The sequence below is a fragment of the Eubalaena glacialis genome, chromosome 7 (genome assembly GCF_028564815.1).
Source record: "Eubalaena glacialis isolate mEubGla1 chromosome 7, mEubGla1.1.hap2.+ XY, whole genome shotgun sequence".
In the NCBI taxonomy this organism is placed as follows: Eukaryota; Metazoa; Chordata; class Mammalia; order Artiodactyla; family Balaenidae; genus Eubalaena; species Eubalaena glacialis.
The window spans coordinates 25,622,837-25,645,310 of NC_083722.1; the positions used below are offsets into that span (position 1 = coordinate 25,622,837).

A 22,474-nucleotide genomic window follows, 5' to 3' on the forward strand; every position below is an offset into this window, starting at 1 on the left:
CCCCTGCTCGCCACAATTAGAGAAAGCCCGCGCGCAGCAACGAAGACCCAAGGCAGCCAAAAATAAAAATAAATAAATAAATAAATTTAAACTGTAAAATAACTAAGAATATATATACACATACAGATAGATGGCATATATATTGATATGGTTTAGGCAGCTTATACTTAAAATACTTAACAGGGCGCAATGAGTCCTGGAGACCTTCAAACATAATTTAATAATTAGGTGGCCTAAATTTCAAATATAGAATTACCAGGTGTCTAGTCCTGTTCAGTAAAATTAGAAATACATGCAGGGACGATGGCACTGCTCCTTACTGTGCACTGGGTGGTTACGGGGGTGTATACATAATAAAAATTCATTGAGCTGTACATGTAAGATTTGTGAATCTTACTGTATATAAATTACACCTCAAAAATAAAGCTAAAAAATAGAAACAAATCGCAATATGTAATTGGTCTTTTAATTATTTATCATTTCAGATTTGCTATATTTTAATTACTAATCGATACTTAAGAGTGGCTCGAAACACCTTTTTGTTTCTCCTTGTGTCTTTTTATCTTTCAATAAACTAAGTTTTTCAAAAAGAACTTGTGATTTTCTCAAAAGGCGAGAAAACCTTTAACTTACCCGTTTGCAAGTAGGATGGTGCAGTAATTACGTCCAGAATTTCGTTTTTTTATGGGGTACTTCAAGCCACGGTATTCAGATGGCAAACGGGTCTCACTGAACTAAAGAACCTCACCCAAAGATGCTATGATTCTATTTTCCACCCCCAGATTCTCGAAATTCACATTTCCCCCCTGGTTGCCACTAGAGATTGGTGGTTTGAAAAACATATCTATGCACACCTGATTTAAATATATTTTTAAAACGATTTGCCTTTATGTTTGTATTTCCCTGCGTTCTAAACCTCCACGCTCTGACGTCTAGTCTACTTTCAGTCCAATCTCCGGGCTGACTTTCTTTACTCTGCGGCAGGTCAGTGAACCACAACTTGGAAAAAAAAAAACACCCCTATAAAACATCCGGAAAAAAGGGGAAAGACTACGACTCCCAGAATGCAGTGCTCCCAGATCTCGCCGGCTCTCCGGCTGCCCAATGACCGGGCTCCGCGAGCATCCTCTCGTCCTATTGGTCAGCTTTCCCGTCAGTAAGGGCGGAGCGGAGAGGGCCCCGGATGGCACATTTCCCGCCACAGCGAGGCGCCGCGCGGAAATCTCGGAGAAGAAGCAGCTCTCGATTGGATACTCTCTATTCTCGCGTGAGAGGATTCAGCCAATCAGAATGTAAATACCCTCCAAGATACCCCGCCCCTTCCGCGAGGTTACTTTTCTTGGCGGGAAAAGTTGGGAAGTTTTCGCGCCGGGGCAGGGTCGGCTAAGGGCCTTCCGCACGGCTCCGGCGGCAGAAGTTTCCGTGCGGCGAACATGGCGGGGACCGTGGTGCTGGACGATGTGGAGCTGAGAGAGGCGCAGAGAGACTACCTGGACTTCCTGGACGACGAGGTGAGAGAGGCGCCGGGTCGCGAGACTAGGGCGCTGGGAGCTTCAGGGCCGCGCAGGGGCCGAGGGAGGCCGCGGGGCTCCAGGCTGCGGCGGCGGGGCAGCGGCTCGGGACCTTCCGCCCTGATCTCGTAGCTTTCCTAGAGGCGGAGTCAGTGGTTAAAAGCGATCCTGTGACTTTTTCCCAGGTACAAATGGTGGCCGGGTCTCCCGAAAGGCAACAGGTTTCCTCCAAGTGCAAACCAGCTGCGAAGACCACGTTGATGACTCCCTGCTCTCTTAATTTGAGGGGAGGGTGAGGGGAAGGACGGCAGGAAAACGGTAGTGACCCACCGCGTTTTAGGGTCCCCGGGTTTTAGTGACTGACTTCCTAACCGGAGATTTGGCCGCAATCTTTTTCCATATCTAGAGGGCTGCGGAGAAAGAGTATTGGTATGCAGATAAAGGGGGTTTTACATGCAATTTAAGACTGACAGCCGTGGAATGTTGGTAAAAACATCTTGAAGTGTTGATAGTGCTGTTTGTAAATGTAGCTAAGGCTCCCTACTCCTAGGTCCGGATGTAGGAACTCTTTTTATATTATACAGATGATAGGGAAATGAAATATTTTCATTCCATACAAAATTCTGCAAGGAAAAGTCACTTTGATAGGCATATTAAAAGTCCGTTTAATTTACACTTTGACAAAGTTTTTATTTGTTGTCCTCGTAGACTTACGAGCTCGTTTTAATTCCCCATTAAAGGTTGAGAAATGACTGCACACAGAAGAGCTGTTGGTGATAATAGGAATAATATGGAGCTTGAGGAAATCATTATAATTCATACACTGGCCTCTTAGGGCGTATTTGGAATCGGAGGCTAGTGAGTGAAAACGTGGGAGAAATTGGGGTTCAGATGTGCCGCAGAGATGGATATATTTTTCTTGCTGTGAGAGCTGCCTCTGTTTAAAAACATCTGATTTTTGAATTTGTGGCTGCTGTGGCATGCGGTGGCTATTTTGCAGGAAGACCAGGGAATTTATCAAAGCAAAGTTCGGGAGCTGATCAGTGACAACCAGTATCGGTTGATTGTCAACGTGAATGACCTGCGTAGGAAAAACGAGAAAAGGGCTAACCGGTGAGTGGCTGGGGGTCTCCAAGGGCACATCCTGGCCCTGAGTGAGAATGGCTCCCCTCTCTTCCCTGGATTGGAGCAGGCTTCACAGGAGAGGACCTGGATGAAATGTTTTTGACCCTGAAACCCTTAGTGTCTCACCAGCTCCTGTGTTTTTTATCTCTTCCCAAAGTAGGTGGTGGACATTTTCTTCTCAAGAGCTCCTCCTTCCATGTTTAACTGAGTGTCATTTCTCCATCATTGAATTAAAAGTTGACCCTCAGTTCTGATGTATTGTACTGGGCCTTGTAGGATGGCAGGAGAAAGTAGAAGCTAGATTTTGCCATCAAAGCTTTGATGATCTAAGAATGACCCACTTCTGTTTTGTGGGTCAGTTTTTTGAGTTCTGCCCTCTCTGCCTAATGATTCTTTCTCTCGCCCGTCTGCAGCCTCCTGAGCAATGCCTTTGAGGAGCTGGTTGCCTTCCAGCGGGCATTGAAGGATTTTGTGGCCTCCATTGATGCTACATATGCCAAGCAGTATGAGGAGTTCTATATAGGCTTGGAGGGCAGCTTTGGCTCCAAGCATGTCTCTCCCCGGACTCTTACCTCCTGCTTCCTTAGCTGTGTCGTGTGTTTGGAGGGCATTGTCACTAAATGTGAGTGGGCTAAAGTGGGGGACTAACGGAATGGAGGTGGCATAGGCTTGGGGGGCTGGAAGGCAGGAGAGGCGGAGTAGAGTTGGGGAGCTAATGGCTTCAGAAAGGTGGAGCACTGAAATTACGGGGTGAAACTTGGAGGAGCTCAAGTATTGCACAGTAACTAGGGGGACTTTGAGTGACCACCTGTGCCAGCAGAACGATGAAGTTTGCTGAGAGTGGAGGAGGCTTGGCTCTTGGCCGTCTCCTCATTCTGACCCTGAGCTCCTACTTCTTCTCAGTCAGGATCAGCTGTACTTGAAGTTTTACTTGGATTATGGTGTTGTTCTAGGTATAAAAGTGAATTAATGACAAGGAGTATTGAAATTGCTCAACTAGTTGGAAGAACACAGTATTTGGAGTCATCATGGGCTTGCCTGGGTTAGATCCTCCTTCTCACTGTCTAGTTGGGTGACTTTCCATTCCTAGGCTCTCTAGTTCGTCCCAAAGTCGTCCGCAGTGTTCACTACTGTCCTGCTACCAAGAAGACCATAGAGCGACGTTATTCTGATCTCACCACCCTGGTGGCCTTTCCGTCCAGCTCTGTCTATCCTACCAAGGTGAGGAGGATGAATTGATTGGACCTCTTTAGAGGTTGGGCTCAAAGATGTCTGTTTTAATGCAAGTAATTGGGTAATATCTGAAGTCTTTCTTCTAGATGTGAATAGGGTGAAAAGTAAGGGTTAATCTGAAGGAAAGATTGATTGCTAGTCAGAGTTTAATATGGAAAGTCCACAATTCTTTTTTGTTTTTTAAAGAAAAAATATTCTCTTTAGAAAATTTGGAAAATTATGGAAGAATTGAAAGAAAGAATAAAAGTCATCTAATGTACGTTGATCTTTTAGCAAAGTTATAATATCATATGATTTTGTAATCTACTTAGAGTAATATGGAAAAATACTTAGGCAGTAATGTTACTCTGAAATCTCTGCAAATATTTTACTGTGGATTTGAGAGAAGGTTGACATAGAGAATGGCTTTAGTCTTGGTGTTCAGATTGGTCTGAATTGAGGCTGGTGCGAGGTCTTCTTACTTAGAGACAAAAGAAGATGACTAATACTGATTACTTGATGTCTGAACACATTTTATCCCTGCCTGTCCCTGCCATCAAATTTTAATTGAGAGCGACTGTATCTAAAGGATTGTCTGGCACTGAGGAGGACACAGATATAAAGAAGACCCAGTCCTTGTCTACAGTTTTATCAACTGGTGGAGGAATCGTAACATCTAAACAAGACTGAGTTTCTTAGAATTGTAACTGAGTCATACTTGAGAACCATTTAGTCTATCTCAGGTGAAATGTGAGGCTCGGCGAGGTTGCTTATGTTCCAGTTAGTGATGGCCCTGAGGACAGGAGCCTGTCTTTTTACTCTCAGGCCAGTTGCATTTCCTCAGTCACCCGGCTCTCTTCTTCATTAAGATCCCTACTTTCTAGAATTTATTCTCCAGGAATTACTCAGGGGTACTCTGCTGATTGCTGTGGCCAAGCTTCTTTGCTCAGGACCTGAAATACACCAGACCAGGTCTCCTGGAGGTTGTCAAGTGTGGTTCTTAAGAGCATGGGCTTTGGTGTTTACTGTGTGACCATGGAGAACTTCTTTAACCTCTCCCAGCCTCAGTTTCCTTATTTGTAAAATGTGGAAAATACCAGCTTTGGGGACTGAGTTGTGATGATTACATGAGATAATTTCGTGAAGTTACAGCACAGTGCCTTGCACATAGTAGGCACTCCACAAGTGATAGCTGCTGTGTTTCTAGAAAATTCAAATGGCGAGGAAGTAAAACTTTAAAATGTTTTTATTGAAGTTTAATATACAGAAAAGCTTACATAAGTGTACAGCTCAGTGAAATTTTACAAGCTGAATATAAAGTCAGCATCCAAACCAGGAAACGGCACCTTACTAGTGCTCAGAAGTCCCTCTTGAGGCCACACTGCTCTCGAGATCCTGACATCTAGCAGCTTCGAGTACTTTTCCCTGTTTTTATATTTTATCTAAATGCTCATCTGTGTTGGGCTTTTTTTGTTCAACATATGTTTTTGAGTTTCATCCATGTGTATAGGTGTACTCCATACGTTTTCACTGCTGTGTAGTATTCACTCATGTGGCTATACCACACTTATTTAACCATTCTATTGATGGCATTAGGATATTTTCTAGATTTTGGCTGTTTGGAATAGTGCTGCTGTGAACATTGTAGTGTGTGGCTTTGGGTGAACATTTGTGTTGGGTATTACCTAGGAGTAGAAATACCGAGTCATAGCATAGGGGAAGTAAGGATCTCAGTATAGATGTTAATACAGCCGTGGTCCCTTCTGGCTGTAGATCACCCCTTCCATTAGATGGTTTGTAACTAGCACAGACAGGAATGGAAAAAACTGGAGAAGGTATTTGGGGTTTATTGTTCCTGGATACTAATCTCGTGAGGTTTATCTACAAATTATATTTGTTTCCTACAACAAACGAGTGTGGCATTCTAAGACAGGGTCGAGATGACTGCCTCTCTGTGTGCCTTTTCCAGGATGAGGAAAACAATCCCCTTGAGACAGAATACGGCCTTTCTGTCTACAAAGACCACCAGATCATCACCATCCAGGAGATGCCGGAGAAGGCCCCCGCTGGCCAGCTTCCCCGCTCTGTGGACGTCATACTGGATGACGACTTGGTAGACAGAGTGAAGCCCGGTGACCGGGTCCAGGTGGTGGGGACCTACCGCTGCCTTCCTGGAAAGAAGGGAGGCTACACCTCAGGGACCTTCAGGTAGATGGTTCGTCCTGAGGTGTTTGGACTGCTGCTGGCAGAGTACATTCTGGTAGCAATCTTTCTCCAGTTTGCCATCTTCCCCAGAGTTACATTGGACCGGTGAAACACTCTACCTGCCTGGGAGATAAAACTCGCCATACTGTCTTATGCTAGAAGTGGGAGTTACTGGTCACATGGTTACAGCCTCCTGGCTTACCTGGGGGTTTCTTGCATGTTCCCACCTCCCTCCCATACACTGTCCCAAGCTCTGTGGGTCAGCAGGAGGTAAATTCCCAGGGTGAGGCACCATCAACATATTTGTGTCTTAGATGAAGAGAATCAGTAGTTGAATTCAGAACAGCTTTGCTTCTCTGTTTTTTCTTTTCTTTCTTTGTTTATGATTTGCTGTTCTAGGTTAGGAGCCTAAGAAGGCTTTGGTGTTAGGAATTGAAAATAGCCTCTTACTGTCCTCTCTGTCCCAGGACTGTCCTGATTGCCTGTAACGTGAAGCAGATGAGCAAGGACGTTCAGCCTTCCTTCTCTGCTGAGGACATAGCCAAGATCAAGAAGTTCAGTAAAACCCGTTCCAAGGTCTGGCGTCCTTTGGGGATTTGAGGGTGGGGATGGATTTGTTAGGGTCGTATTTGGGCATGGCCATTTTTGTACTGCATCAGGAGGAAGGTCAAGGCTTTTTCTCTGAAGTATTTGGTGCCAGCTTCTAGTTTTGAGTCAGTAAGCAAAAGGGTGTTTTTGCTGTTTTTCTTTAATATTTCTGTTGTGCTACCTGCTAAGTGAACCTAATACAAATATTAGGAGTTAGAATATTAGTGTACCAAGGAGTCTATATGGAATACACCAGTGATACATTGTTACTTAAAGATAAAATATTATTTTTGTTGTAGTTCTCTAATTTATTTTTCTTTAAAAAATTTCTCCTTTTAAAGACAGAATGTTCACATTTAGAATTGAACAAAATCTGTGCATGTGTGACAGAGGTTACTGCTGAAGCATAGTACATATTCTTATTAAACCTAAAATGTTTGGAGCCTGGAAACACTTTTTTTCCTAAAGATTAAAGCTCCGAGCAGGTTTTGGAATCCAGGCTTCCTCTGTGTCTGTTCTGATAATGCTCTGATGGGTGTGAAAGTCTTAGAGAAGAAGCTTTTACAGTTAAGAACGGTGTATTTCTTCAACCATCTTCTGTGGGCTGAAGTATGAAGTGAGTTCATCCAACCCCATGGAGGCTCCTTAGGCTTTTCACTCCGTGGTTGTCCTTCCTCCAGGATATCTTTGACCAGCTGGCCAAGTCGCTGGCCCCCAGCATCCATGGGCATGACTATGTCAAAAAGGCAATCCTCTGCTTGCTCTTGGGAGGAGTGGAACGAGACCTAGAGAATGGCAGCCACATCCGTGGGGACATCAATATCCTTCTAATAGGTACGGTGTTGGGGATTTTAGTCTCCTGGTCTCCCCCTGTGGGGTGTGGTTGCAGGAATCTATCATCTGTCAAATTGTGTGTCTGTACCTGGCTGTATTTCAGTCCCATCAAAGGGCAAAAGTCTAAAATGAATTTTTAAAATTATTTTTATTATTTCTGGGGTTCCTGATTTATAATGTCTAAAATATATTCTTCTGTGAATGGGAAAGGGAAAGGGAAAGAAATAATATTAACAACCTGTTACTATATATTTCTATTGTGTCAAGAGCTGTGCTAGAAAAGCAGCACTTGCTGGGGGGCAAGGGAGTTTCCAAGAGTCACTGCTGCCCCGTCCCATTACAGGAGACCCATCGGTCGCCAAGTCCCAGCTTCTGCGGTATGTACTGTGTACCGCACCTCGGGCCATCCCCACCACCGGCCGGGGCTCGTCTGGAGTGGGTCTCACGGCCGCTGTCACCACAGACCAGGAAACAGGTACGGGTGGAAGGGTCCTTGGCAGAGGTCCAGCAGTGAGATGAGCATAGGTGGTTTGAGCTTGCTCCAGGCGCTGGCCTGTATTGGGAAGATACACTTGAGAGGTTAGTGTGGGCCAGATTGGAGAGGACCAAGTATCTGGCAACAATGGGTGAATTACTGAAATGTTTGGGTGGCCCTCTAGTGACAAGAATGTCTCCTGGAAGGCTGTTGGAAAGAGCTGTGAAGGAGAAAGCTTCTGACATTTGAAGGGAAATAAAGATGAAGATTGTACAGCTTTACACGTTAGAGGAAGGGATTTGAAGACCAGTGAAAAGAGAACAGAGATCTAGTTGGGAAATGGCTTGAAGATGAGGATAAAGAGAGGAAGTCTGTGAAGGAAGTGTGTTGGAGGCTAGCTGCTTAGGTATCAAAGTGGGACAAGGAATACTGTTCAGATAGGAGCTTGAAAAGCTGACCCCAGGGTTTCCTCTGAGTCTAGAAGCTGACACCTCTTAACTACACTCTCGTTCTCATGTATGGCAGTGCGAGGTGCTTAGGAAGGAGGTTGACATCTAGCCCTGTCCCCTACAACCTGGATGGTAGTGTGTGTTCTTCCCTCCCCACCTCCCAGGGGAGCGGCGTCTGGAGGCGGGGGCCATGGTCCTGGCTGACCGAGGCGTGGTTTGCATCGATGAGTTTGACAAGATGTCTGACATGGACCGCACGGCCATCCATGAGGTGATGGAGCAGGGCCGAGTCACCATCGCCAAGGCCGGCATCCATGCTCGGCTCAATGCCCGCTGCAGTGTTTTGGCAGCTGCCAACCCCGTCTACGGCAGGGTGAGTGGGACCAGGCACTCAGCTGTTGTCCTCACCTTCATTTGGTTTTGCTGAGTGACTGGGCTGCGAAGTTCATTCCAGGTGACCTGGGGAGTAACAGGCCACAGACTAAAGTAAGCTTGTCATCTTGTTACTGTCCTTGGTTTAGGGCAGTGGTTCCTCACCCATTCATCCATGTCAGAATACCCTGGAAAGTTATTTATTTAAAATAAGTTTTTAAAAATACAAAGAAGAAAACAAAAGTGACCTGCAGCCTCACAACCCAGGTAACCTACATTGACACTGAAATAAAAGTACTGCATGCAGATGGTCGGAGGATTTATGAGCAGAGCAGAGAGATATAATAAGGAAATTAATAGCCTGCCTTCTCTCTCCTGTTCCTTTCCCAAGAGATGACCACTGACAGCTCTTGAGTGTTTCAGGAAACAAAAACTTTATCATGTGCCAGTAAATACACTATCTCCTTGTTAAGAATTAATCTATTTATCTTTGTTTTTTAGTATGACTATGATGTGCTTAGGTGTAATCTTTTATATTTATCCAGCTTTGGGTTTGCTGAGTTTAGGCGTTTTGTTTTTGTTTTCTTTTAAGCAGCTGTCTCGTATTCCATTGTATGGACTTATAATAATTTGTTTAACCAGTCTCCAATTGATGGGCATTTGGTGTTTTCCCTTTCCCCTCTGCCATTATGAATGAAACTGCAGTGAACATCCCTTTATGTGCATTTTGTTAAACATTTGGGAATGAATACTTAGCAATGGAATCACTGGATTAACAGTTACATGCATTTTTATGGTAGAGATTGCCAAATTGCCCCTTTCAAAGATTGTACCATTATAATACTATTAACTAATATTTACAGATGCTTTATATTTATTAACTCCTTTCACTTTCACAATAACCTTGTGAGGTAGGTAGGTATTATTCTCATTTTACAGATGAGAAATTGAAGGCATAAAAGATTAAGTAACTCGCTCAAGAGTCACAAGCTAGAAAATGGCAGAGAGGATTCGAACCCAGAGCCCATGCTGTGCTCTGACAATTTATGATCCTGCAGTGAATGAGAATACCTGTTTTGGTGGCATTTTTTAAACATACAGGTGCCTAGTTCCCAGCCCAGAGTTTCTGAATCCAAATCTCTGGGTTGGGGCTCTTGGTAGCTATGGTTTAGAAAGGCTCCGTAGGTTGGTTCTAATGCATAGTGTGGGTTGAGAACCATACAGTTTTAGATTAATGGTAACGTGTTACGTCATTCTGAAGAATTTCTCTGGGGAACGTAGGGAGAAGATGGCAGGTCCTGAAATGTGAACGTGGTCAGAATCGTTAATGTTACCTACGAGGTTGTCAGGCCTCTGACTGTGGGGAGGCGTCAGCTCGTAGGCCCAGAGTTGAAAGATAAGAGTATAGGCGTTCTTGAGTCCCAGGAAAACCTCCCTTGATCCTTAAGACATTATGGTTTATAGATTATCACACGTTTTTGTTGAGACTTTACCCAGTACCTTCTGAGTAAGGAAGCCAGAGGTTCCAGGTGTTTCTGGCTTAGCCAGCTCGTCATGTCTTCATAATAGGTAGGGAAGAGGGACTCATCTTCCAGAGCTGGTCCTGCCTGGGAGTGAGGAGCAGAGTAAAGCTTGGGAAGGAGAAGGCTGGGTTTTTTTGGGTTTTTTTTTAAATTTTTTTTTTTAATTTATTTTATTTATGGCTGTGTTGGGTCTTCGTTTCTGTGCAAGGGCTTTCTCTAGTTGTGGCAAGCGGGGGCCACTCTTCATCGCGGTGCGCGGGCCTCTTACTGTCGCGGCCTCTCTTGTTGCGGAGCACAGGCTCCAGACGCGCAGGCTCAGTAGTTGTGGCTCACGGGCCTAGCTGCTCTGCGGCATGTGGGATCTTCCCAGACCAGGGCTTGAACCCGTGTCCCCTGCATTGGCAGGCAGATTCTCAACCACTGCGCCACCAGGGAAGCCCGAGAAGGCTGGTTTTGAGACCCACAGTCAGCTTGCTAGAGGCACCGGAGCGAGGAGGTGGGGCTCTGTTTGCTTGGAAGGAAGGTCGTGGGGCTCTGAGCTTGCTCAGGTCAGCTGAGCGTCAGTTAGAGGAGGGCTGCACGTAGAGGAAATGAATTCAGTTTCTTAGTAGCTTGCAAATGTTTTACATCTTCACTGCTTATTCGCTTTGCATTTGAAGGTCTGGTCTTCTGTTCTCACTCACATAACCAATCCGGCCTCCTTGTTCTTTCTTCCCATTGCTGTTGTCTCCACTCTCCTTTTTTCTCGTGTTCCCCACCCAGTACGATCAGTACAAGACCCCCATGGAGAACATTGGGCTGCAGGACTCACTGCTGTCCCGATTCGACCTCCTCTTCATCATGCTGGATCAGATGGATCCCGAGCAGGATCGGGAGATCTCAGACCACGTCCTCAGAATGCACCGCTACCGGGCGCCCGGCGAGCAGGATGGTGACGGTGAGGCCAGGGGAAGAGAAAGGCTGACTGAGGGGAGGGCACCTAGACACAGGCCGCGCTCTCAGACCCAGCCTGGGGTTGGTGGGCGTGGTAGCGTCTGGGGTGATGTGGAAGGTGCCCTCGCCTCCCTGGTTCCTACAGTGTGTCTCTTGTCCATTTCAGGGTCTGGGAACACCTTTGAGCATCTTCTGTGGGCCAGATGGTTCTGCCTCCTTGTTTGTGGGGCTCACGTGTCTGCTTCCTTCTGGGTCCTTGCTTTGTGAGTCTTGTATCTCTTCAGAAGAAGCAGTTTCCCCTGGGTTCAGCTCTTTCTTATTCTTTCTCCCGACTTGGTTTTCCAGCTATGCCTCTAGGGAGTGCCGTGGATATCCTGGCCACGGAGGATCCCAACTTTAGCCAGGAAGACCAGCAGGACACCCAGATCTACGAGAAGCATGATAGCCTTCTGCATGGGGCCAAGAAAAAGAAGTGAGCGTTCTTCACACCTCTTCCTGGAGGGAACCTGAGATTTGTGTAGAGCATGTTTATATGTGCTGCCCAGGCCAAGATCATGCTTGGAGTCATAATCATGGGGGCCCGTTTTCTCTTCTGGATCCACAGATGCACCCGTTTTCATAGCCACTTGCCTTGTGAATGTGGGTGATCAAGCTTAGGTTCTGGTCTTTTCCTAAAATGGAAGGCTTTGACGACCCACCTAACTGATGGTGGGTGTGTCATGTTACCCGTGTACGTGAAGTGTTGCACAAGTCTCGTGGCCATTCGTGGTGAGCTTTTGTTGAAGGGGCAGTAGATCGCAAGCACTGGAAAGGTTGCAAGTGGATTTGGATGAAGGAGACTTGTGCTCAGTGCCTGACATGTGAGATCCCATTTCTCTATTTTTGGCCTTGGTGCAGTCGGAAGCATAGTGTAATCTTCAAACCTATTGGTTTAAGAACGTGGAATTTGGAGTCAGAAAATGAAATTTGAGTCCACTTAAGATTCTCTGAGCCATAGTTTTCCCACTGATAAAATAGGACAGATAACACTTTGTACCTAAACTACCTACTTCACAAGTACTTCACAAGTACCTAAGTAACACCATAGAATTAAATAAAAGTATGTGAGAGGGTCTTGTACATGTTGTGTATAAATGGGGTTTGTGACACTGGGTTCCGGGCTGTACCTCTGCTCTGTCACGTGACCTTGACTTCCCTGAGGAGGGGCAAGGCTACGACCCCTGGCAGGTGCTGGGCTGTGGCAAGGGAGTGAAATTTGCTGTGTGCGGGTCCAGGGAGAAGATGGTGAGTGCGGCTTTCATGAGGAAGTACATCCACGTGGCCAAAATCATCAAGCCCGTCCTGACGCAGGAGTCGGCCGCCTACATCGCAGAGGAGTACTCATGCCTGCGCAGCCAGGACAGCATGGGCTCGGACACCGCCAGGGTGAGCCTGCCTGTGGGACGGTGACCGGAGGGTGATTGGAGCCCCTCAGGGTGAGGCTGGGGAGGGAGTCCCCACTCCCTGGGAGCACTGGAAGCATTTTAACTTAGTGATTCCTTACCTTTTTCTTTCTGGCCTGAAGGGCTTTCTGTTACACTACTGTGATCATTTCCTTTTACAAAGGAAAATGCAATGCGAACCCCAGAGCTAACGTGTTTCTCATGAGTTCAGATGACATTGGCCTCCAGAAGCTGTGATTCATTCAGCAAACATGTGGGACTTCCCTGGCGGTCCAGTGGTTAAGACTCCGCACTTCCACTGCAGGGGGCATGGGTTCGATCCCTGGTTGGGGAACTAAGATCCCGCAAGCCATGCGGCATGGCCAAAAAAAGAAAAAAACATTCCGCAAACGTGAGCGACTTCTGGGAACTGAATGAGTTTCTGTTCTTACATGCAGTCCCCCAAGAGCTCAGTCCTGGGCCCGGGAGGCAGAAGGTAGATGAAAAGGTCATATATACATATTTGTAAGTATATACCACAGTGTAGTACCCAAAGGGGAATGAATGTGAAAGACAGTTGGAGTGTAGATGCAGAAGCTGTTAATTTTTCCTTTAGACTTTCCAGAAGGGATATGAATGTCAAGGAAGGATTCCCAAAGGGTGATATTTGGGCTGGACTTTGAAAAAAAATTAGGAGTTGGGTAGCCATGATGATCATCCAAGGCTGTTTCTAGAAACCTAATACACCTGCCCGTGAATTTATTGAAGTCTTTTGGGGCAATGTAGTTTATATAGGTAGGATTTCACAGCAGAAAGACCCAGGTCCCAAACCATCATGATGTGATAGAGACATAGACTCTTGGATTCAGACATGACCCCAGATCATCTATTCCAGACTTACACCCAGACAAGAATTCCATCTTCTGGAATTCCTGCTGGGACTTCCTTGACACCTCCAATGACAGCATGCCTAGTACCTCACTGCATTGAAATGTTAGCATATTCTTCTATTTATTGAGCTTAAACCTGCTTCTCCGTGACTTCTACCCATGGGCCTTAATTTTGTTTTCTGGAGACTGTGTATGACTTATTTTCTTCAGATTAAACAGCCCCCTGTCTTTTTAATTGTTTTTCCTGTCACATGAACATGTTCCATTGTGTCAAAGACCCTCTCACTGAATATAATACACTATCTTAGTTGTGGTCTTAGTGGGATTGGTAAATCTCTCAGTTTGGGCTCTGTAGTTCTACTCGTGTAGGCTAGGATTTCATCAGCTTTAGGTTATTCAAGAATTGGAGTTTATGATGGAATGTATAAGCTACATACTCTGGTAGCTTTCTAAATCATTTAAAAAATTGGTGAATTTATTTGAATATGAATGTATTTGTTTTTGAATGTAAGATTGGCTGTAAGTGATAATTTAGAAAACTAGAAAGCAGAAGTGACCAGATGCATCCCTGAAGCATCATAGGATGGGGGACGGGAGGTGTGGTGGAAAGAACCAGCCCTGGGCTCCGACCCCAGGGCTTCAGTAACGTTTGCACCTTGTACACATCCTTTCACCTCCCAGGTCGCAGTTTTTCAACCCATAAAATGAGAAGGTTGGATAATGTCAGGGCTGCTTACCTAAGAGGGCACATCAGAATCATCTGAAACCTTTTTTGTTTTGGCTGCACTGCGCGGCTTGTGGGATCTTAGTTCCCCCGACCAGGGATTGAATCCGTGCCCTAGGCAGTGGAAGTGTGGAGTCCTAACCACTGGACCGCCAGGGAGGGAATTCCCTTTTTTTTAAAAGTACACATGTCCAGTCTTAAACCAGACATTCTGATCCGTTAGACCAGGGATGCCATTCAGACAATAGCATTTTAAAAAGATGAACCCTCCACCACCCCCCACCCCCCCATTTGGGATACACCCACCCCTTTGGGAACCACTTGATAAGAACATGTCAGAATTCTGCTTCTCCTCTGGACCTAAGTGAGTTTACCCAACTTTAGAAAGTTTGTCCTCAGATAACCTCTCTCACACCCCCATAGTGTGACATTGGACAAATTATTGGAAGCTCTTCGAGTCCCATTTTCCTCATCTGTAAAGCTGCTCCAGGTTATTAAGGCCGTTGACTGACACAGTGAACATAAAAGCGGGATCCTGGCGCGTTGCAGGCCTGCGGCAAAGGTTTTTCTTCTCACTATCCTTTCCAGCTGTAAGATGCTAGATTGTCTTCTTCCCCGTTCACCTCGTTCTCCCTCCCTCAGCCCTCTCTCAGTCATGTTTCCTTGGTTGTTTTTATCTTTCTGAATTTTACCTACTTTTTCTGGCTCCATGGCTTGGTTTTTCCAGAGCTTTTCTGGTGGAGTCTTTCCCTCTCTGTGCGGTGGGAGTGACGGGCATGACTGGCATGCCATGGGGGGATCCTGGATGAGTGGACCCCCCCTTGTCTTCTCCCCCAGACGTCTCCAGTGACAGCCCGGACACTGGAAACTCTGATTCGATTGGCCACGGCCCACGCCAAGGCCCGCATGAGCAAGACCGTGGACCTGCAGGATGCAGAGGTGGCTGTGGAGCTGGTCCAGTACGCTTACTTCAAGAAGGTGAGCATCCAGGTGCTGGGCCTGAGGCTCCTCTGAATGAATTTTCGGTGCTCGTGCCTCACAGCCGTGCACGGTTGACACCTGTATCTGGGTTGTTGGCAGAAAGCAGCGTCTTTCCACTGGCCTCCCCCTGACTTAATCTCTTTGCTAGCATGGGGGTTGTCTTAAATTTAAATTAAACACCTGATCTATAAAGAAATGAATTGTTTTCCACCTAACCACTATAGGATAAACTTTTTTCCATTCATTTCTGTATTCAGTGAACGCTCCTTGAGCACATACTATGAGAAGGGTATGGCACCCAGCTTCCAGCAGATTTAAGGATGGGTCGCAGCCGACCCCCTGCCCCTGGTCCTGGAGTCAGGAATGAGAGAGGCCAGGTCATCAGACCCAGAGAGTCACTGCTATCGATGGTGCAGGAGGGACTGTTCTTTACTTAGTCCCCGGCATCTGTGACCCTCCTGCCCACCCACGTGTGGCTTGGTCCTAGGTTCTTGAGAAGGAGAAGAAACGTAAGAAGCAAAGTGAGGATGAATCGGAGACAGAAGATGAAGCAGAGAAAAGCCAGGAGGACCAAGAGCAGAAGAGGAAGAGGTCGGATGGGGCGCAAAGGAAGGAGATGAAAGACTTAGATTAGGGCTGGGGAGGGGCGGAGGGGGACAGGGCTGCAGGGAAGGGTGACCAGACCAATGCTGCAGTGAGTCAGAGGGTGGAGGTGACTCGAGCAGAGAGGGTGACAGCCCCCTTTGTCCTCGGTGTGAAGCTTTTGGCCTCTTTCCTGCTAGGGAAGGGCTAAGTAGAGGAGCAGTAACCTGCTCAGAGGCTGTTGAGTCCACATTTCAGAAGTCTTTCCTCCAGGTTATTGTCTCCTCTCACACCTGTGGTTGAATTTATGAGGGTGGGCGACAGGGAAAGAGCATTGGGAAGCAGGGCCTGCTTGTGCTCTAGTCCAGAGACTTTTGGTCTCTTTCAGAAAAGGCAGCAGTTTGTACAGGCCTGGGCCTAGTGTTCCATTTGGACTGTAGATGGTTCTCTGTGGTCAGAGGTGCAGGGCGGAGCTCACCAAAGCCCGTCTCTTAACTGCTGTGGGCATTTTAGGAGGAAGACCCGTCACTCGGATGCCAAGGATGGGGACTCCTATGACCCCTACGACTTCAGCGACACGGAGGAGGAGATGCCTCAGGGTAAGCGAGCGGCCCCTAGTGGTACAGAGGTGGTCCCTGACTGCTGACCCTTCAGTGCTCTGCCTATTGCGTTTGCTGGTGGGCTCCCAGTGGGCTCCCCACTTGGGACCCTGTGTCTAAGAGGTCTGTCCACGGGAACCCCAGGAAACTCAGTCAGAACTTTGGAAATAAGCTTTGCCCCTTTGTCTGCTTCCTCCCCGGTCAATTGTGCTCTTTTCCAAGCCTGGCGTGAGCATCCCAGATCCCGTGTGCTGAGGGTCCCCTGCCTGACTTGAGGCCTTTCTCCCCACCTGCCCTGGCTGGCCCCCGAGGGCCCCAGGAGTGAGTGTTGCAGGCTCATGAGGGTGGGGTTGGAGAGGGGCCTCTGGGGTCTGTGGACATGGCTTCACCTTGTTGTCCTCCCACTCTCTGCAACCCTTTCCCCCTCAAGTGCACACTCCAAAGGCGACAGACTCACAGGAGACCAAGGAGTCCCAGAAGGTGGAGTTGAGTGAATCCAGGTGAGTAGGGAAGACCTCTCCCCAGGATGGTAGGAAAAAGCTGTTATCAACAGAGCTCAGAACTAGAGGCCCGAGTGTTTTTAGAACATTTTCTATTCTGATGACAATTTCAAGCTTGAAAAAAGTTGCAAAAATAGTGTAAAGAACTCTTTACACTCTTTACTCAGAATCCCCAGTTGTTTATGTTTTACCATTTGCTTTATAAATAATTCTCTCTGTGGGAATTTTAAATCGATACCCTTGTGAGTTCAGGAAGAAGGGTCGTAGAGCAAGGACAGAAGTTGTGTCTCACTGTAATCTTGGGTTCCTCTCAGTAGGAGATATATATATATATATATATATTTTTTTTTTTTTTTTCCTCCTCACTGAACTGTTGTCATTTGTTTTGAGATAAAGAATTTTTACCATTAGAGGTTCAGAAACAGTTTTATCTATAAATTTTATGTTTCCTGGATATCAAAGTAAGTCCACGGCTAAGGTTTGCTTTTTTCTTTTAATACCTTAACAGACTCAACACAGTGTCTTCACTGAAAAAGTTTGAACAAATTGAAAAGTATTTAGGAAAAAACATTAAGATCAAGTATATTTCCATCCCCCAGGACAACCATTGAACTATATCTTAAAGCACTTTCTGAATCAGCTCATGGAGATCTCTTTTCAATGACTTTCCATAGTATGGGTTTCCATAGTATGGATGTGTAAATTTTTATTTTTGTTTTCTAATGGTGGACATTTACCCTTCATAAGACTGCTGTTTACAGTAAAACATTCTTAACATTTATCACCGTGCAGTGGTGGGGGAAGAGCTGTGGGGTTAGTTTCTAGGAATGGATTACTGGGGTCAAAGGAGATGCACTTTAAAATTGTAGTACATGTGACTAACTTGCCTCCCAAAGATGCCATCCAGGTTTGCGTTTCTGCCGATGGTATATGGATGCCAGTTTCCCATATGCTCAGAGGCCTCTGGTTTTTAAAATGCTGTTATTTCTCACTGTGCAGGAAGCTCTGTAATACAACAGCTTAGCTTTAAGGGGGAAGCTCTGGCGTGGAGCGGCCATCTGGGGCGGGCTGTGCAGTTGGAGGATGCCTGTGCTGATGGACCCCAGCATCGATCTGGCCTGAGAGCATGTGGGCCACTTCCTGCTCCTTCACCCTTTCTCTCCTGTCCTGGGCAGGTTGAAGGCCTTCAAGGTGGCCCTCCTGGAGGTGTTCCAGGAAGCTCACGCACAGTCGGTGGGCATGAATCGCCTCACAGAATCCATCAATCGGGACCACGAAGAGCCCTTCTCCTCTGCGGAGATCCAGGCTGCGCTGAGCAGGATGCAGGATGACAACCAGGTCATGGTCTCCGAGGGCATCGTCTTCCTCATCTGAGGGCCCTCGTCTGTGGACTGTGGGGTTCGGCCAAGAAAGTTTCTTCCCATTTCCTCCTCCCCCTCCCCCCAGCCTATGCGTTCATTCCCTGAATGTCAGTGTTGAATTGAACTGAAGTGGAGGACGGGTGACCAAGCGGAGTCAGGACTTGGTGGAAGCCTGGGGATGGGACATGAGAGCTGCTTTGGGGTAAAGAGAAGAAGGTGGGCAGGATGAAGACAATGAATCTTCACTGCAAAAGACTGGACCACACTCCTCATGGCCCCTCCCCAAACAAGCCACACCATTGTTCTCTGTAGATAACATGACTTCTGAGTATTTTGGGGGGCACAGTTGGTTTCTGTTCATCCTTTCTGTGTTGGCTTTTTATCCCCCCAACCCCGAGCACTTTGGTCTAGAACAGACTTTGGGTGGTTCTGTGCTGATGGAGAGAAGCTCTGAGGCAAGTCCTAAGGCCAAGAAAGCTTGCTTTGCAGTAGCACTAGTTAAGACTTATACGTACTTTTGACTCAAATATCCAAGACGTTGAATAAACTTACCCATTGTGACCTTAATACTGTGTGATTTTATGGACATATTTGTGTTTTTTTTCCTTGAATGCTCTGCCCTGTGGGATGGGCTGCCCGCGTTTGGACTGAGTCACCACAAGGTGGCAGCAGGCAACTGCACTCTGGGGGTTAGGCCTTCTCTGGGCATCAGGGATGCCAGCATTTATTGGTTAAAGCTGCAAACCCAAACAGTCGCAGGAGGCCAGTGAGTGAAAGTCCAGGAGGGTTGACCCTTTGCCTGGCTTTTCTGAGCAGGAATCAAAGCCCCTTCATGGAGAAATAATACCCAATACATCAGATGCCTCAAAATCATGTGAATTCTTGCCCGTTAAGAGATCCCCTTACAGGAGCGTTATGAAACGTTTTTTTAAGATTTTTTTTTTTGATGTGGACCATTTTTAAAGTCTTTATTGAATTTGTTACAATATTGCTTCTGTTTTGTGTTTTGGTTTTTTGGCTGAGAGGCATGTGGGATCTTGGCTCCCTGACCAGGGATGGAACCTGCACCCCCTGCCTTGGAAGGCGAAGTCTTAACCCCCCAGACCGCCAGGGAAGTCCCCTTATGAAACCTCGTAACACCTGTTGTCCAGCCCTTAGGGTCTGTTAGTTTGTTTGCACAGAAGTTTGTGGAGGGGCCAGGGCGGGACTTCTATCCCCTGTATGGTTTAGGTAGCTTCTGAAGAACTTTTGAGGTTACTTAAATAAAAAGAAAAAGAAAGTGTGACTTGATGAGGGGCCTGGGTCACAAGGATTGGAGGCTGCTCTGAGGAGAGGCTGTGCAGGGAGGAGAGGCTGTGCAGGTTCCCAGCCGTAAGATCCGCGAGCTGCTTCCTCCCCCTTGTCGCTGAGGGCAGCCCGTTACCCTGAGGCCGTGAGGAAGTAGGTGAGAGTTCAGGGTCATCTTCCTGTTTTTTCCACAGATGTGAAATCCAAGTCCTGTTGGGAGAGCTCTAGAGAGTACAGTCCAAGGAGCGGGCAGTGGTGCCAGCGGAGGAACTGGACACAGTTGCACACCGGCAGCGAGTCCTGCGTTGTGCTGGGTGCAAATGGAGGACCTGATGCCCTGGAGGCCGCCAGGCTGGGGGTATATATATGTCTAATGTGTCAGTGAAAAGTTGAAAACTACAAAATATGATTTATATGCCGAATGAGAGCACACACAGAGCGGAAGGAACTGAGGGGCCATGAGAGTATCAGGAGGAGGCGGGAGCTTCCGATGGGGTGCTGTAGGAAGAGGGGCTCGGGGCTTTTAGGGTCCCCTCAGATGAGCATTTCCAGAAAGGCCAAACGCTTTGTCAATAGGACTTTTGTCCTCTCTCCTTCACACCTGAAGAAACTGAGGCACAGGGTGGGAGAGTAATTAGGTGCACACCAGATTCAGCCACAGCTGTAATGCCACGTTTAGCCACAAGAACAGAAGGTAGCAGAGTGTATTCAGTCATCAAAAGGGATGTCAATTGTACTAAATAACCTGACTCTTAGGAACTCAGTGAATCTTCACGTTGACCTTCTAAAAACTTGTGTGTGTTGTTTCCCAACTTACAGCAACATAAGAAAGTTGCTAAGCATTTAAAGGAAATATTCCTACTCATTGTCCAGAGACCCCCTCTTCCTGCTGCAGGGACATGAAAGAGGCTGCTGGGCAGGGGCGAACTGGTCTGCGGGTCAGTGTCCCCTGAGGGCATCACTGAGGCTTCGCAGAGATCACAGTGGTGGCCCCGATTCACCAGGAAAAAAAAAAAAAAACACGCTTCCTTATCCACATGCTTCCTTCCAAAAGAGAAGTCTGTTTCCATTTAGGTTTGCCATCTGAAAGAGTTCAAATAATTTGTGGGGCTTTGAGAAATCAGTTGTATCTTGAAAAATTTTATGCTTATTCTTTAACCCTCCTGGATAAATGAAGTGTCAGTATGAGAGAGTTGTCAAAACAGACAATTGGTAAGTGTGGCTGGAATCTAGTCCTCTGCCGCTTACCGAATAACTTCAAGTGAACTGCTGGTTAATTCATCTGTAAAAGGGGGATAATTCCTGCCTTTGCAGGGTGCTTGTGAGGTGACTGAGGGCAGCTGGTAGGTGCTGGCCGGCAGGGAAATACTCCATGGTACTGCCATTATCACCGCAAATTCCTGGTTTCACTAAAACAAAGTGATTCATTTTGAGGTGTTTTAAAAAACCCACAATCCTTTGATCAAAACCGTTTAAAACGATTTCCCCATGTTGAATCCCCGAGCTCGGTCCCCTTCCCTGCCTTTCCACGCTTTCCTCGATGGTTCCGGTCCTTCGGTCCCTGTGGCTCTGACTCAGGCGCGTCTTGCAGGGAGGACCCGTGCCTCGGCTTGTGACAGGGGGCTCTTGAGCCGTCTCCCAGGGACGGAAGCCTGCCCAGGGTGGGCAGTGTCACCTCAGGCCTCAGAAGAGCCCTGCAAGGTGGGGTCATCAGGACAACAAGGAGGAGGAAGAAAAAGAGGAGAAGGGCTCCCCGAAACCAAAGAATCAATAGGTTGTCCTCTTCTCATTTTCCCTGAGTTTTCAAACTACACCAGTTGTCCTACTGACTCCAGACTTTTTCTGGGGTGAAGTTTCCCCAAAGGGTGTGGTTCGTGGAATCAGGCAGGTGCCAGGGTCACCTGTGTGCTGGCTGCCCGTCTGTTCCATCCTCACACCAGCTCTGAGTCCTTCCCTCCCCGCAGCTTCTCCCCTCCCTCCCCAGGAGCCGGGTGCCACCACTTCTGCCCCCCAGGAGGGGAGAGGGGAGGTCGGGCGTTTTGCCCTGGCTCTGGATGCGCAGGAAATCTCCCCGGAGAGCCTAACGCTGGCAGAGGAAGTGAGCCCTGCGCTGGGCAGCAGGGGCCCTGCGTTTGAGTTCCTTTCTGGCTGTAAGTGGCTGATTAACGTGCCAGGCTGGCCAAGCCACTTCCTTATTGGTTTCTTTATCTGGAAAAGGAGGTGGTTGAACTAGGTGATTTCTGAGGTCCCTTCTGGTAATGCATGAGACACCCAGTGTCATTTCTACCCAGAAGACACGTTAGTCCTGGCAGGCAGGTCAGAATGAGTCTATCATCCTGTTAAACATACTTTTTGAGGATAGTAATATTTGTGCTTCTCGATTTTGTGGGTGGAACTCCAGTATGTTTCCAATTATCTCAAGGAATTGTATTTAATTCCTAGAAAAAATTTAGAATAAAATTAATTTTTGTTTAACCCCATTTTAATTTGCTGAAATATAAGCCTAGTTCCTTTTCTTTTTTGGGTCTGCTGCCTCGGTGATGAATGCTGGTTTCTGCCTGGTCCATTATTAACCAGCATGGAATACTACCTCATTCTCTTCAGTGTTTCCTCAAGGGAGAGAATTAAGATTCTAAATTCTTTTCCTAAATAGTTTTACTATGAAATTCTGAGTATTTTTCCATAGCCTGGAGGAGGATATTAGCCTCTGCTAAGAATTACCCTTCTGATAATAGTTCTCCCAGCAAGTACTCTTGTAGCAAGCTAAGCCTTCTTACATTTAAGTTTCTAACATTTAACCTTGACATAGAAAGGTCAGCTCGTGCTGCTATTCTACTAATTTAAGTAGATGGAGTCCTGAATGAGAGCGATGACAGAGCTGGTAAAATCTCCAAAAACATAG

The 22,474-nt window shown here is 46.8% G+C and overlaps 1 protein-coding gene across 1 annotated transcript; it reads left to right on the forward strand.

Moving 5' to 3' along the window:
• The first annotated feature begins 1,324 nt into the window (after nucleotides 1–1,324).
• MCM3 (minichromosome maintenance complex component 3) lies at nucleotides 1,325–18,852 on the forward strand. Its single transcript, XM_061194978.1, has 17 exons — nucleotides 1,325–1,511; nucleotides 2,512–2,624; nucleotides 3,050–3,258; nucleotides 3,727–3,857; nucleotides 5,818–6,056; nucleotides 6,521–6,629; nucleotides 7,322–7,475; nucleotides 7,819–7,950; nucleotides 8,564–8,772; nucleotides 11,057–11,231; nucleotides 11,573–11,699; nucleotides 12,502–12,652; nucleotides 15,100–15,240; nucleotides 15,731–15,834; nucleotides 16,339–16,424; nucleotides 16,855–16,924; nucleotides 18,100–18,852. The coding sequence occupies exons 1-17, from the start codon at nucleotides 1,434–1,436 to the stop codon at nucleotides 18,296–18,298; spliced, it is 2,427 nt and encodes an 808-aa protein (XP_061050961.1). The 5' UTR covers nucleotides 1,325–1,433; the 3' UTR covers nucleotides 18,299–18,852.
• Nucleotides 18,853–22,474: the final 3,622 nt, after the last annotated feature.